At 35.8% G+C, this 17,343-nt stretch overlaps 1 protein-coding gene across 1 annotated transcript; it reads right to left on the bottom strand.

Moving 5' to 3' along the window:
• Positions 16,024-16,998, bottom strand: LOC102171057 (olfactory receptor 2AK2-like). The gene is given in 1 exon segment (XM_013965434.2): positions 16,024-16,998. A coding segment is annotated over 1 exon segment (975 nt).

Genomic DNA, 17,343 nt, shown 5'->3' on the forward strand with positions numbered 1-17,343 from the left:
CACAGAGTTGGATCTCAGTGCTCTGATCAGACTAAACAATCAAAACATGCTAATACCACTAAATATTGAGATGTCTAGTCTTAGATAAAAGCTGAATACACATAGAGCCTGGTACCTAGTGTGATTTTTTAAAATTAGCTTTATCTTATACATGGCATAATTATACCTATCTCTCTTTGTGTCCTTTCTCTACTTTCCAAAATCTCAGTTCCAGATTTCTATGAGCAACTGTGTAAAAAAAGATATAGAAGGGAGTGGCAGAGGATGAAAGAGTTAGATAGCACCACCAACTCAATAGGCATGAATTTGAAAAAATTCCAGAAGGCAGTGAAGGACAGAGAGACCTGATGTGCTGCAGTCTATGGGGTCATGAAGAGTTCAGTTCAGTTCAGTTCAGTCACTCAGTCATGTCCGACTCTTTGCGACCCCATGAACTGCAGCACTCCAGGCCTCCCTGTCCATCACCAACTCCCGGAGTTCACCCAAACTCTTGTGCATTGAGTCATTGATGCCACGTAACCACCTCATCCTCTGTCGTCCCCTTCTCCTCCTGCCCCCAATCCCTCCCAGCATCAAAGTCTTTTCCAATGAGTCAACTCTTCGCATGAGGTGGCCAGAGTATTGGAGTTTCAGCTTCAGCATCAGTCCTTCCAGTGAACACCCAGGACTGATCTCCTTTAGGATGGACTGGTTGGATCTCCTTGCAGTCCAAGGGATTCTCAAGAGTCTTCTCCAATGCCACAATTCAAAAGCATCAATTCTTCAGTGCTCAGCCTTCTTCACAGTCCAACTCTCACATCCATACATGATTACTGGAAAAACCATAGCCTTGACTAGATGGACCTTTGTTGGCAAAGTAATGTCTCTGCTTTTGAATATGCTATCTAGGTTAGTAAAAATAAACACATTAAAAAATACACTGAAGCAAAGGGTAACCATTAATAAGAATAAACTTTTATCTAAAATTTGACTTATGGATTACAAAATGTGTGTTTCCATCAAAAACTGACATTTGATGTTTTTCTGAATGTTGGAGTCTCTTTTTATTTTTCTTGAGGAAATGGTTATAAAATATGTAGAGGAAATGTTGCAAAATGATAATTTTATTATTATTAAAATTATTATTTTAATTATAATTGGGAAAAACTAAGACATATTTACTTATTTAATAGGAACTAAAGATGTTTTTGAACTTTAACTTTTTAATTAATTTATTTTGATTGGAGGATAACTACTTTGCAAAACTGTAATGGTTTTTGCCATACATCAACATGAATTGGCCACAGGTATACATGTGTCCCCCCATTCTGAGCACCCCCCACCACCTCACTCCCACCCTATCCCTCTAGGTTTTCCCAGAGTACCAGCCTTGGGTACCCTGCTTCATGCATCAAATTTGCACTGGTAGTCTGTTTTACATATGGTAATATACATGTTTCAATGCTATTCTCTCAAATCATCCCACCCTCATCTTCTCTCATGAGTCCGAAAGTCTGTTCTTTACATCTGTGTCTAATTTGCTGCCCTGCAAGAAGGATCATCAGTACCATTCCTCTAAATTCTATATATATGCATTGATATACACTATTTATCTTTCTCTTTCTGACTTACTTCACCTTGTCTAACAGGCTCCAAGTTTATCCACCTCATTAGAACTTACTCAAATGCATTTCTTTTTATATCTGAGTAATATCCCATTGTGTATATGTACCACAACTGCCTTATCCATTCATCTGCTGATAGGCATATACATTGTTTCCATGTTCTAGCTATTATAAATAGTGCTGCAATGAACACTGCGGTACATGTGTCTCTGTTAAATCTGGCGTCCTCAGGGTGTATGCCCAGCAGTGGGATTGCTGGGTCATATGGCAGTTTTATTTCAAGTTTTTTAAGGAATCTCCACACTGTTCTCCATGGTGGCTATACCACACAAACAGTGTAAGAGGATTCCCTTTTCTCCACACCCTCCCCAACGTTTATTTTTTGTAGACTTTTTTGATGATGGTCACTCTGACCAGTGTGAGAAGATACCTCATTGTGGTTTTGATTTGCATTTCTCTAATAAGGAATGAATTTGAGCATCTTTTCTTGTTTTTATTTGCCATGTGTATGTCTTCTTTAAAGAAATGTCTGTTTAGGTCTTTTGCCCACTTTTTGATTGGATTGTTCATTTTTCAGGTATTGAGCTGCATGAGCTGCTTGTATATTTTGGAGATTCATTTTTTGTCAGTTGTTTCATTTGCTATTGTTTTCTCTTATTCTGAGGGCTGACTTTTCACCTTGCTTATAGTCTCCTTCATTGTGCAAAAACTTTTAAGCTTAATTATATCCCATTTGTTTATTTTTGTTTTTATGCTGGGAGGTGGGTCAGAGATGATCTTGCTGTCATTTATCTTGATGAGTGTTCTGCCTAGGTTTTCCTCTAAGAGTTTTATAGCTTCTTGTCTTACATTTAGAGTCTTTAATTCATTTTAAGTTTATTTTTGTGTATGGTGTTAAAAAGTGTTCTAGTTTCGGTCTTTTACAGATAGACCAGTTTTCACAGCATCACTTCTTGAAGAGAGTTTTCTCCATTGTATATTTTTACCTTTGTCAAAGATAAGGTGCCCATTGGTGTGTAGATTTATCTCTGGACTTTCTATTTTGTTCCAGTGATCTATATTTCTGTCTTTATGTCAGCATCATACTGTCTTGATGACTGTAGCTTTGTAGTATAGGGTGAAGTCAGAAAGGTTGATTCTTCGAGTCCCATTCTTCTTTCTCAAGATCGTTATGTCTATTTGGGGTCTACTGTGTTTCCAAACAAACTGTGAAATTACTTGTTATGTTCTGTGAAAATTCCATTGGTAGTTTGATAGGGATTATGTTGAATCTAAAGATTGCTTTGGGTAGTATGCTCATTTTCACTATATTGATTTTTCCAATTCAAGAACATGATATTTTCTCCATATAATTCTGTCCTCTTTTATTTCATTCAGAAATGTTTCATAGCTTTCTGTATACCATTTGCTTCAATGTAAAACACTGGCAGAAATAAGTTTAGAGTATATGACAGGCAAACCTAAGTTTGGAGAAGTCCAAAGCATATAGTTTGGTCACTTTTCATAAGAAAAACAAATGCATTATGGAAATGGCCTTAGACGGACCCTGTGCAAGTCAGAAGCTCTGAAATTAAGTGCTTGTAGCTACAATTCTGTCTTTCAAGTAGATTTGATATCTTGTAGATCTTATTTGTTTTATCAATTTTGTATAGTTTATCATGTTGCTGTTTCATTACCTTCACTAGAAACTATGTAGGAAACTATTTTAAGTGTATATGTATGAACAAAGTAAACTACATGAGGTTGCTACTGGAAAGTTAAAATGCACAATGTTGCCTGTGGTATAAAATAAAGGTGTGTACTTAATGGTCAATATATTGATTCAGGAACTAGAAATAAAGCATAGTAACAGAGAGTTGATGAAGGAGAATGCCTTACTCTGTCTGAATAGGAGAACTAAGAGCATATTTGTTTTCTTTACTTCAAGATGTACTTCTGCCTTTCAAATGGGGCTCATGAAAGCACCTACTACAGAGGATAGTGTTTAGTTAAATTAATTAGCTAATATAGGCAAATAATTCACAAAATTTCATAGCATTCATAAAACATTCAATTATCTGTTTTAATGATTATTAACATTGCTATGGGTGGTATTAAATATTTTTATTATCATTCTAAGTAAACTAAGGAAAATGGTCCAAAGTACATAAAAACCCCTTTCACATTTATTCTATTTCAAGTACACCATAGTTCTCTTAAGGACTCAAAAATAAATTGCTAGACACAAAGCCACTCCTAGATAGAGAAGAACAAAATCAGCCTTGTAATATAGCCACACTCTCTATCCATGTACCCAGCTTAATCCAACCACAGGGTCACTGATCAGGGCAGACCTTAAGATTGGAGGCAACCTCCCTGCCTTTGACTCACCATCCAACACAGGCAAGATGCCTATTTTCTTACTTACTATCTTGTTTAGTTTAGTTCAGTTCAGTAGCTCAGTCGTATCCAACTCTTTGCAACTCTACAGACCGCAGCATGCCAGGTCTCCCTTTCCATCACCAACTCTCAGCGTTTACTCAAACTCATGTCCATTGAGTCGGTGATGCCATCCAACCATCTCAACCTCTGTCGTCCCCTTATCTTCCCTCCTTCAACCATTTCAAACATCAGGATCTTTTCTAATGAGTCAGTTCTTCACATCAAGTGGCCCAAGTATTGGAGTTTCAACTTCAGCATCGGTCCTTCCAATGAATATTCAAGATGGATTTCCTTTAGGATGGACTGGTTGGATCTCCTTGCAGTCCAAGGGACTCTCAAGAGAGTCTTCTCCAACACCACAGTTCAAAAGCAACAATTCTTTGGTGCTCAGTTTTCTTTATAGTCAAACATTCACATCCATACGTGACTACTGGGGGAAAAAATAGCCTTGACCAGATAGACCTTTGTTGGAAAAGGAATGTATCTGTATTTTAACATGCTGTCTAGGTTGGTCGTAATGTTTCTCCCATGAAGTAAGTGTCTTTTATTTTCAGGGCTGCAGTCACCATCTGTAGTGATATTGGAGCCCCCTCAAATAAAGTCTGTCACTGTTTCCACTGTTTTTCCATCGATTTGCCATGAAGTGATCAGAACAGATGTCATGATCTTCGTTTTCTGAATGTTGAGGTTTAAGCCACCTTTTTCACTCTCCTCTTTCACTTTCATCAAGAGGCTCTTTAGTTCTTCACTTTCTGCCATAAGAGTGGTGTCATCTGCATATCTGAGGTTATTGATATTTCTTCCGGCAATCTTGATTCCAGATTGTGCTTCATCCAGCTCAGCATTTCTCATGATGTACTCTGCATATAAGTGAAATAAGCAAGGTGACTATATACAGCCTTGACGTACTCCTTTTCCTATCTGGAACCAGTCTGTTGTTCCATGTCCAGTTCTAACTGTTGCTTCCTGGCCTGCATACAGATTTCTCAAGAAGCAGGTCAGGTGGTCTGGTGTTCCCAAATCTTTAAGAATTTTCCACATTTTGTTGCGGTCTACACAGTCAAAGGTTTTGGCATAGTCAATAAAGCAGAAATATATATTTTTCTGGAACTCTTTTGCTTTTTCGATGATCCAGCAGATGTTGGCAATTTGATCTCTGGTTCCTGTCTCTTTTCTAAAACCAGCTTGAACATCTGGAAGTTCATGGTTCAAGTACTGTTGAAGCCTGGCTTGGAGAATTTTGAGCATTATTCTACTAGCATAAGATGAGTGCCACTCTGTGGTAGTTTGCATATTCTTTGGTATTGCCTTTCTTTAGGATTGAAATGAAAGCTGACATTTTCTTGTCCTGTGGCCAATGCTTAGTTTTCCAAATTTGCTGACATATTGAGTGCAGCACATTCACAGCATCATCTTTTAGGATTTGAAATAGCTCAACTGGAATCCCATCACCTTCACTAGCTTTGTTCATAGCGATGATTCCTAAGGCCCACTTAACTTCACATTCCAGGATGTCTGGTTCTAGGTGAGTGATCATACCGTCATGGTTATCTGGGTCATGAAGATCTTTTTTGTATACTTCTTCTGTGTATTCTTGCCACCTCCTCTTAATATCTTCTGCTTCTGTTAGGCCCCTACAATTTCTGTCCTTTATTGAGCCCATTTTTATATGAAATGTTCCCTTGGTATCTCTAATTTTCTTAAAGTGATCTCTAGTTTTTCCCATTCTGTTGTTTTCCTCTCTTTCTTTGGATTTATCACTGAGGAAGGCTTTCTTATCTCTCTTTGATATTCTTTGGAACTCCAGAGTCAAATGGGTGTATCTTTTCTTTTCTCCTTTGCTTTCCACTTCTCTTCTTTTCTCAGGTATTTGTAGGGTGCCCTCCAACAGCATTTTGCTTTTTTGCATTTCTTTTCCTTGGGGATAGTCTTGATCTCTGACTCCTGTACAGTGTCACGAACCTTTGTCCATAGTTCTTTAGGCACTCTATCAGATCTAATCCCTTGAATCTATTTCTCACTTCCACTCTATAATTGTAAGGGATTTTATTTATATCATTATAAATGGTCTAGTGGCTTTCCCTACTTTCTTTGATTTAAGTCTGAATTTGGCTATAAGGTGCTCTTGATCTGAGCCACGGTCAGCTCCGGGTCTTGTTTTTGCTCACTGTATAGAGCTTCTCCACCTTTGGCTGTAAAGAATATAATCAATCTGATTTTGGTGTTGACCATCTGGTGATGTCTATGTGTAGGGTCTTCTCTTGTGTTGCTGTAAAAGAATGTTTGCTATGACCAGTACATTCCCTTGGCAAAACTCTATTAGCCTTTGCCCTGCTTCATTCCATACTCCAAGGAAAAATTTGCCTGTTACTCCAGGTGTTTCTTGACTTCCTACTTTTGCATTCCAGTCCCCTATAATGAAAAGGACATCTTTTTGGGGTGTTAGTTCTGAAAGGTCTTGTAGGTCTCATATAACCATTCAACTTCAGCTTCTTCAGCATTACTGGTTGGGGCATAGACTTATATTACCATGATATTGAATGATTTGCTTTGGAAATGAACAGAGATCATTCTGTCTTTTTTTGAGATTGCATCCAAGTACTGCATTTTGGACTCTTGTTGACTATGACTGCTCCTCCATATCTTCTAAGGGATTCTTGCCCACAGTAGTAGATATAATGGTCATCTGAGTTAAACTGACCCATTCCAGTCCATTTTAGTTCACTGATTCCTAAAATGTCGATGTTCACTCTTGCCATCTCCTGTTTGAGCACTTCTAATTTTCCCTGATTCATGGACCTAACATTCCAGGTTCCTATGCAATATTACTCTTTACAGCATCAGGCTTTGCTTCTGTCACCAGTCACATCCACAACCAGGTGTTGTTTTTGCTTTGGCTCCATCTCTTCATTCTTTCTGGAGTTATTTCTCCACTGATCTCCAGTAGCATATTGGGCACTTACCGACCTGGGTAGTTCATCTTTCAGTGTCCTATCTTTTTGCCTTTTCATGACATTCACAGGGTCCTCAAGGCAGAAATACTGAAGTGGTTTGACATTCCCTTCTCCAGTGGACCACATTTTGTCAGAACTTTCCACCATGACCCATCCGTCATGGGTGGCCCTACATGGCATGGCTCATAGCTTCTTTGAGTTAAACAAGGCTGTGGTCCATGTGATCAGATTGTTTAGTTTTCTGTGATTGTGGTGTTCAGTCTGCCCTATGATGGAGAAGGATACGAGGCTTATGGAAGCTTCTTGTTGGGAGAGACTGAATGAGGGGGAAACTGGGTCTTGTTCTGGTGGGCAGGGCCATGCTTACTACTTGGTAAGCACTCTGAATTTACACATGGTGGCTTGAACCCAAATGGTAGACTGGGAGATAGTCAAGGATCCTTGACATCCATATTTCAACCCTTTAATTTCACACAACCAGTGAAAAGAAACATAAAAAGATATCCTGTTATATTTGGTCAAATAAAATAGTAGTTTAAACACATATATCATGAAGAAAGTTGATTAGATGAATAAATATGTCAGAGTGCTTTCCTTTAGGAATATTAAGATCATAATAGCACTTTTACCCCATAAGGTCAAGGATGAATCTGTGCAGAATTTTATAAAAGTATAACTCAAAAGCAAAGTAGTGTTATCACGGCATAAAGCTAATTTAAAATAAAGATTTCAAGTTTGGTTTTTCAGAGTACTCCAAATCATCTTTACATTGTAACTCACTAATTTTTTTCAGAAAATACATTCCTAGTCAGTTATTCACTTATTCATTGATTTATCTATTCACAGTAATTTACAAATTACCAAATATTAGCATTTGGAAGGATATTTAGTGCTGAAACACAAAATTATCTATATAAAAATTTTCTTCAAGAAATCTATTATGAGATATAGATAATCAGATCATAGTGATAGGTTACAGAGATACACATGTGTTCACTGCCTTCACGGGGAAATACCTCTAACTCTGCCAGGGCTGAAAGAGAGAAAAGGGATGGGAAGTGTAACAAGCAGCTAACAGGGGACGATTTTATGAAATATGTAAAATCTAAGAAGAAACTTGGAATAAGATTTATATTCAGAGTTATACAATGACGTGGGAATGAAAGAAAGAAAAAAAAAGAACACTTTCAACTATACTCCAAAGATTTTTTTTTAACGTGTTAGAATATCCAAGGCAAATTAGCATTTTGGAAACACTCAATGTTGTAAAAATTCCATATTTATTTAGAGAAAAAAATGATTTACTACATGGAGTAGGCATGACAAAAAAGATTGTTAAGGAACAGCACTCTATTAAAGAGTTAATATTTTTCATTCTAACTCATGTTAATGCTCTATTTCTCATTTTAAAAACAGACAAAACAAATCAACCTACAAACAATAACATCACACTCAGCAGTTGAATAGAACGATATTCCCTGGAAAAGATTTGTTTGTATGTTGACTCTCTTGAATGACCTTCTCTCTAACATAATACTATGACTCACTTATGTACCTCAGCAAATCGCCTTTTTCATCCATATTTAATAATCATCATTATAGGCATCATGATGAATACAGCATTCTCTCCATTAAATTAAAAATGATCATATTATGACTAGTTCCAATAACATCCTAGGTAGCTGTCCAACTCTTCCATCCCTTATTTATAATTGCATTAATTTCTATATATGGCAAAACCAATACAATATTGTAAAGTAATAAGCCTCCAATTAAAATAAATAAATTTAAATTTAAAAAATGTAACCTTTTGTGAAACACATTTCTTACACAATTTGTTTATTTATTTATTTTTTTAATAGTTTTTTATTTTTAAAATTTTAAAATCTTTAATTCTTACATGCGTTCCCAAACATGAACCCCCCTCCCACCTCCCTCCCCACAACATCTCTCTGGGTCATCCCAATGCACCAGCCCCAAGCATGCTGTATCCTGCGTCAGACATAGACTGGCAATTCAATTCTTACATGATAGTATACATGTTAGAATGCCATTCTCCCAAATCATCCCACCCTCTCCCTCTCCCTCTGTGTCCAAAAGTCCGCTATACACATCTGTGTCTTTTTTCCTGTCTTGCATACAGGGTCGTCATTGCCATCTTCCTAAATTCCATATATATGTGTTAGTATACTGTATTGGTGTTTTTCTTTCTGGCTTACTTCACTCTGTATAATTGGCTCCAGTTTCATCCATCTCATCAGAACTGATTCAAATGAATTCTTTTTAATGGCTGAGTAATACTCCATTGTGTATATGTACCACGGCTTTCTTATCCATTCATCTGCTGATGGACATCTAGGTTGTTTCCATGTCCTGGCTATTATAAACAGTGCTGCGATGAACATTGGGGTACATGTGTCTCTTTCAATTCTGGTTTCCTCGGTGTGTATGCCCAGAAGTGGGAGTGCTGGGTCATAAGGTAGTTCTATTTGCAATTTTTTAAGGAATCTCCGCACTGTTCTCCATAGTGGCTGTACTAGTTTGCATTCCCACCAACAGTGTAGGAGGGTTCCCTTTTCTCCACACCCTCTCCAGCATTTATTGCTTATAGATTTTTGGATCGCAGCCATTCTGACTGGTGTGAAGTGGTACCTCATTGTGGTTTTGATTTGCATTTCTCTAATAATGAGTGATGTTGAGCATCTTTTCATGTGTTTGTTAGCCATCCGTATGTCTTCCTTGGAGAAATGTCTATTTAGTTCTTTGGCCCATTTTTTGATTGGGTCGTTTATTTTTCTGGAATTGAGCTGCATAAGTTGCTTGTATATTTTTGAGATTAGTTGTTTGTCAGTTGCTTCCTTTGCTATTATTTTCTCCCATTCAGAAGGCTGTCTTTTCACCTTGCTTATATTTTCCTTTGTTGTGCAGAAGCTTTTAATTTTAATTACATCCCATTTGTTTATTTTTGCTTTTATTTCCAGAATTCTGGGAGGTGGATCATAGAGGATCCTGCTGTGATTTATGTCTGAGAGTGTTTTGCCTATGTTCTCCTCTAGGAGTTTTATAGTTTCTGATCTTACATTTAGATCTTTAATCCATTTTGAGTTTATTTTTGTGTGCAGTGTTAGAAAGTGATCTAGTTTCATTCTTTTACAAGTGGTTGACCAGTTTTCCCAGCACCACTTGTTAAAGAGATTGTCTTTACTCCATTGTATATTCTTGCCTCCTTTGTCAAAGATAAGGTGTCCATATGTGTGTGGATTTATCTCTGGGCTTTCTATTTTGTTCCATTGATCTACATGTCTGTCTTTGTGCCAGTACCATAGTGTCTTGATGACTGTGGCTTTGTAGTAGAGCCTGAAGTCAGGCAAGTTGATTCCTCCAGTTCCATTCTTCTTTCTCAAGATTGCTTTGGCTATTCAAGGTTTTTTGTATTTCCATACAAATCTTGAAATTATTTGTTCTAGTTCTGTGAAAAATGTGGCTGGTAGCTTGCCACAATTTGTTTAAATGTTAATTGTATTATAAAATGTAATTCTTACAAATGCTTACAATTTGCTTGGGAAAGATTTGAAGGCCTTGAGTCACCTTTGGCTTTTATACATGCTTTGAGTGAATATAATGGGTATGTCAGAGGGAATGATACATTTTTTGAGGCATATATTCACAAAACCCAAACATACTATAACTTTCCATATTGTGGTTTTGGAAAAATGAACTTCCACCTTTTAGCGATAGAAAACTTGATATTCTTCTCAGAAGAATGTACTTTTTAACCTCTTCTAGGTAGTAAATATAGAAGTATAAAAAACTAAAGTTCTGAGCATTTTTTTTTACTATTTTAATGAAGAAAATTACTTTTATGCACTACTGTAATAGCTTTATCTCTCACACTCTAGGCAATAGGGTTGAGCGTGGGAGTGAGGATAGTGCATAAATATTGCCTAGTACATCCTTGCTTGGAATATTGGTAGTATGACTTAGGTTTGTGTGCGTGTGTATGTATGTGTGAGTATAATTGAATCATTTGTTTGTACACCTGAAACTAACACAATATTGTAATCAACTATATTTCAATTAAAAAAGAGTGAGGCCACTGCTGAAAGTCTGATTCTTATGTCCCATCACAAAATCTCTAATTTACCTAAAAAAAAAAACAGTATAAAGAAACAATAGGTAAATAGAAAAGAAGAAAAATAGTGCAAAAATCAAACTTATTTCCATTCAGTGAAAGTGAAGTTGCTCAGTCTTGTTCAACTTCTTGTGACCCCATGGACTGTACCCTACCAGGCTCCTCTCTCCATGGAATTTTCCAGGCAAGACTATTGGAGTGGGTTGCCATTCCCTTCTCCAGGAGATCTTCCCAACCCAGGGATTGAACCTGGGTCTCCCCCATTGTAGGCAGACACTTTACTGTCTGAATCACCATAGAAGTACATATATCTATATATTTCCATATATCTGGATGCTAAAACTGATTTAGTGAAGCATATTTTGCAATGAAGGTCAAAGACTCTCAATCAGCTTTCTATTGGGCATATTTCATAAGATGAGAATGCATTTATTTAAATTTATTGAGGATATTCAGTGTATGAAGTGGGTCCTTAGCTTCATGTAGGGTCTCAAAGATCTATTTTCACATATTTTGTCAAATGTAGTGTTTTATCATATGTAGTTACTTCATAGAAGATTATTCAAGGATAGGCCTCCTTGAATACACAGCCTTTGAGAGTACCCTACTTGAAGATTGCTTCACTGGTCCAATGAATACCCCCAAAGCCCAAAAAATAAACCCAAAATAATAAATAATAATGTCCCACCACTCTGCTGCTCACCCCTTTGTGTGCATTCCAGAGTGCTACCTGGAGAGTGGGACTCAGAAGAATGGAAGCATTCTCAGATAATAGACCATGCTTAATAGGCAAGAAAGAAACTATCAATTCACAATATTGCCACCCTCTGGCATGTTTAAGAGGGGTTTCTGAGAGCCAGCTTGGTGAATTCTAAGAATCAAAGACATAAAAGTTTATTTAAGACTCTCTGCTACTTCAAAGTTGAAAGTGGAACACATACCTACAAAAAAACATAAAAAATAATGAGATATTAGTATCACAAAATCAATTAATAATTATTCTCACCTAAAATATTCAAGATAAATTGCAATTCAAAGTAGCTATTATGGCTTTACAACAAGCACTAAAGGAAATTCTCTGGGCAAGAGAAGGAAAAGATCTACAGAAAAGAAACCCAAAACAATTAAGAAAGCAGTAATAGGATCATACATAGCAATAATTGCTTTAAATGTAAATGGATTAAAGGCACTAACTAAAAGCAATAGACGGGGAAGGGGTGTCGAGGAAAATATGTACATGTATGCAGTTCCACTTACCACATCCCTCTGCTTGACTCCCCAAATAGTATATAATTTTTTTATATTGTTAAGTAAATCATGATTGTGTTGTGGCTTGCAATTATAATTTTTATTTTTGTCTAACGATTGTGAAAATGATTAAAATCTTTACTACTGTGATTATGTAACTATTGCTCACTTAATACCTTTGTATAATGATTGGTCAACAGAAAAATAATGGAACTCTATATCACAACACTACCATTTAACAGAAAAACCTGTAATCATTTTTGTAAAAATTCAGATGCATATTAGAATTACCTTGAAGGTTTTTGAAAAATACAAATGCCAAGGTATTGCTTTTTTTTTTCTCCAGAGCTCCAAGTAAGTTTCTAATGAGCAGTTAAGTTCAAAAATATCTGAACTATATAGTGATCTTTTGTCTAGTTTGTTATAAATATATATTTATTTTAGAAAACAGATGAATTTTTACCTAATTTAAATTTTTATGACACTTTGACTCCCCCACTTGTTTGACTTAGTATGAGGAGAATGTCAGATTTCTAATTAAAAACTGTATGTGTAAAGCACCAAAGTTCTAAATTTAAAAGATTAAAGATTAAAATTTCTAGCCATGAATACCTTATCCAGCAAAATTCTCTTTCATATATAAAGGAGAAATAAAGGTTTTCCCAAGACAAAAAAAAAAAAGTCATTTATTTAATCATCAGTAGAGTTGTCTTGCAAGATATGTTCAAACTAAAAAGCTTCTGCACGACAGATTAAAGGATCAACAAAGTAAAAGATAACTTACAGACTGGAAAAAGTTTTATTTACAAATCATATAACCGATAAGGAGTTAGAATACATAAAGAATTCATACAATCTAATACGAAAAATTACTCCAGTTAAATTTGAACAGAAGACCAGAATCTAATTTTCCCAGAGAATATATGTGAAGGGCATCTGGTACATAAAAAAGATGCTCAATATTGCTAATTATCAGGGTATTACAAATCAAAACTAAAATGGCATACCATCTCATTCATGTTAGAATGCTATCATCAAGAAGACAAAATGTAATCAGTGTTGAGAATGTGGATAAGAAGGAACCATTGTGTCCTGTCATTGGGAGTATATTTTGGTAACAATCACTAAAAAAAAAAAGTATGGAAGTTCTTCAGAATGTTAAAAATAGAACTTCTATACAATACAGAAATCCCATTTCTGGCAATAATTCAAAATAAATTAAGATAGGATACTGATGAGATATCCACACTACATGCTTTTTGCATCATTATTCACAATTACTAAGGTATGGGAATAATTTAAGTGTTTCTGGAGAGAATAGATAAGGGAATTGTGGTATAAATATGCAAGGAAATATTTTCTGCCATGAATAAAAAGGAAATCTTGCCACTGGGATGATATTAAAGTAGCCTGAAGGAATCATGCTAAGTGAGAAAAGTCACACAGGGGAAGACAAATACTATATAATCGTATGTGGCATATGAAAAAGCTATATTTATAGAAACAGAAGTTACAATATTGGCAGTCATGGACTGGGAGGTTCTTAAAATGGAGAGATGTTTTTCAAAGAGTACAAACCTCCAGTTAGAAGATGAATAAGTTCTGACATCTAAATATGCATAATTCTTATTATAGTTAATAATATTATATTGTGTAATTAATAGTTGTTCAAAGGGTAGATCTTAACTTTTCTCATCTCAAAGATAAAATGATAACTGTGATATTGTGGAAGTGTTATGAAGAGGCCAATGATATAGTAGTACTTATATGCACAATTCAGTGTCTTGTACAGGAAATTTTTACCAACTTTACTCACAATAGCAAACATCTATATCAGATAAAGGCAATCATGGTATATTCATACAGTAGAATGCTACTTGGAAATAAAAATGATTACATTATTTAGATATATTATAAAATGGATCTTATAAACATGTTGAGCAAATGCACCAGACACAAATGAGATGTTATTATTTTATTCTGTTAATAAAAGCTTTCACTTAAAGGGAATGGAAGTCATAATAATGTTACCATTACTAGGACAAAAGAAAGAAAAAGAGTGCTAAGTTGTGTCTGACTCTTACGATCCCATGAACTGTAGCCTGCCAGGCTGTTCATGGGAGTCTCCAGGCAAGAATACTGGAGCGGGTTGCCATTTCCTTCTTCAGGGGAGCTTTCCTACCCAAGAATTGAACCAAGGTCTCCTGCATTGCAGGCAGATGCTTTCCCAACTAAGCTACATAGGAAGCCCAAAGAGCTAACATCAAAGGTGAACAAGGAATCCAATGTTTCTGCTTTGGTTTTCTTGAACTATGTTTTTGATAATTCCAGTGTTCCAGTTGTACAGTCCATGACCTTGGCTTAGTTCTGAAACCTTATAATTCCTCAAATTTCACGAGGTTTTGTCAGTGTAGTCTGGCTAGTTCATGCTCTTGCACTAATACCACTTCAGTCCAAAATATTATTTTATCACAATGAGATGGCTGCAGTGGATTAATAGCTGATTTCAATCTTATCTGCAAAACCCAGCAATCTTTTTTATCTTCTTTAATGCCAGTTTTATACCAATCTACATTTTATTACAAATTATGTGTCCATTTATCCACTCATTTTCTACAGGTCAGTAATTTACACCCTGATCTACTGTTACTTTGCCATTTTCTCTGCCTCTTCACTTCTTCCTCTACCTAGGAAACACATCACAAGATATGCAATTGGCTTATTTTCTCATCTCCCTTCAATGTTTGATCAAATACCATCCTTTCAGTTTCTGTTTTCAAGACAATTTTATAGAAGATGGCAAATTCCCTACCAAAATTCCCTACTTATTTGTTTTTATAACAGCTATAACTTTTGATAAAATGTGATATTTATTGCATTCATTGAATGCTCAGTCATATTTAAATTTGAAATTAGATGATTTCAGAGATACGTCAGTGTTCATTTTTGATTATGCAGTTATCACCAGTGACACACATATTGTTAAACCACTAAAAATATGTTGAATGATTGGATTATATAACTTGCCTTGTATAAAATTTTTCACTTATAGAGTCTCTTAAAGGTATATTAGGAAAAAGTATATTCCATATGCTTTAAATGTATGCTGGGTCTGTCAGCATGTCTGTCTTTGGCGACGCTATTGACTGTAGCCTGCCATGCTCCTCTGTGTATGGGATTCTCCAGCCAAGAATACTGAAGTGGGTTGTCATTTCCTCTTCCAAGGGATCTTACCAACCTTGGGGATGGAACCCACATCTCCTGCATATCCTTGCATCGGCAGGCAGATTGTTTTGCCACTGAATCACCTGGGAACCCCATGCTTTGGATAGCAGGTTTTAAATGTCCCATTCAAAATATTCATAATATGAAAACATTGGATTAAAAAGGTTGAATTTTATTGTGTTCAAAGTTAAATAAGTCAGACAATACAGTGTTTCTCAAGCATCTATATTGAAAATACATCTAGTTATAGTAACAATGCTCAAGGCAATTCTGATATCAGGAGTAATAAAGATTCTTATCACTTTTTTCCTTCATAAACCTTTCTTAGATTTCATATATTACTAGGCAGTTTTTATTATCATTTACATATTCCAAGACAATATTTTAAGCACAGCTTTTTTTATGTTATTCAGTCTCATTCAATAAGGAATTCCTACAGTCATATTTTCTGCACATATACTCTCCTCAAGGCCCTTATAACTTCTTTATTTCTCAAGCTGTAGATAAATGGGTTCAGAAGAGGGGTAATAATGGTATAAAACACAGCTACTATCTTGTCCTCTTCCGGGGAATGCAAGGAGTGTGGCCGTGTATAGGTGGAGAGAGTGGTTACATAGAACAGGCTTGCCACAGTCAGGTGAGAGGAACAAGTGGAGATAGCTTTTGTCTGCCCTCTTCCTGAACTCATCTGGGATACCACAGTAAGTACGCAGGCATAGGAAGCTAAAATGGCCATGAAAGGTAACAACAGAATAATCAGTCCACTCAGGAGTATTGTATGTTCATACTGAGAAGTGTCCTGACACACTAATGGCAATATGGATGGAACTTCACAGAAAAAGTGATTAATAAGTCGAGATCCACAGAAGGGGAGTTGAAATACATACAAGGTATGTATTAAAGAGTTGATAGAACAACTGGTCCATGCACATGTGATCATGAACCAACAGATCTTCTTGCTCATGAGTACAGGGTAACGTAAAGGGTGACAGATGGCTACATAGCGATCATAAGACATGAAACCAAGAAGAAGAGCTTCAGTTCCACCAAGGGCTAAGAACACAAAGGCTTGAATCTCACAACCTAAAAATGTAATGGTCTTACTATTGGACAGAAAGTTAGTTGCCATTTTGGGCACAGTGGTAGAGATGTACATCATGTCAATGAAAGAGAGTTGACTGAATAGGAAGTACATTGGAGTGTGGAGTCTGGTGTCAAGTTGAATGAGAAGAATCAGTATGATATTCCCCATCAGAGCCACAGAGAACAGGATTGCAATGGCAACAAAGAGAACAGCATCCATTCAGCCATATTGGAAAAAACCAAGAAGTATAAAATCTGTTTTGACACTTTCATTTCCTGCTTTCATGACTTAAATAAAAATATAAAAGCAGACCATATCTGAGAATTCCATGTATGATACTGACTTTCCTTAAGAGAAAAAGGTGATGATTATAACGTGAGAAAATGTTCTTGAATCACCTTAGGGAATATATCTTCCTTTAGTCAATATACTAAATTTGTTTATTAAATATAGAGACTTGACAAATTACAAAATAAAAATAAAGGTTTTACATAATGTAAAGTTCAACATATTTTGATAATAGAAATAAGATAAAAATGTAGGTGATTTGCCAACATAAATTATTTTCTTCCTTTTAAAATATCTTCAAGGGGATACACTAAAGCTTTGTTTTCTTGTTATAAACCTAGTCTTCTACTCAATTCACTCTATATAAGTAATAAAAATTTGGTTAAA

Source organism: Capra hircus, chromosome 7 (assembly GCF_001704415.2).
Source record: "Capra hircus breed San Clemente chromosome 7, ASM170441v1, whole genome shotgun sequence".
Lineage (NCBI taxonomy): Eukaryota > Metazoa > Chordata > Mammalia > Artiodactyla > Bovidae > Capra > Capra hircus.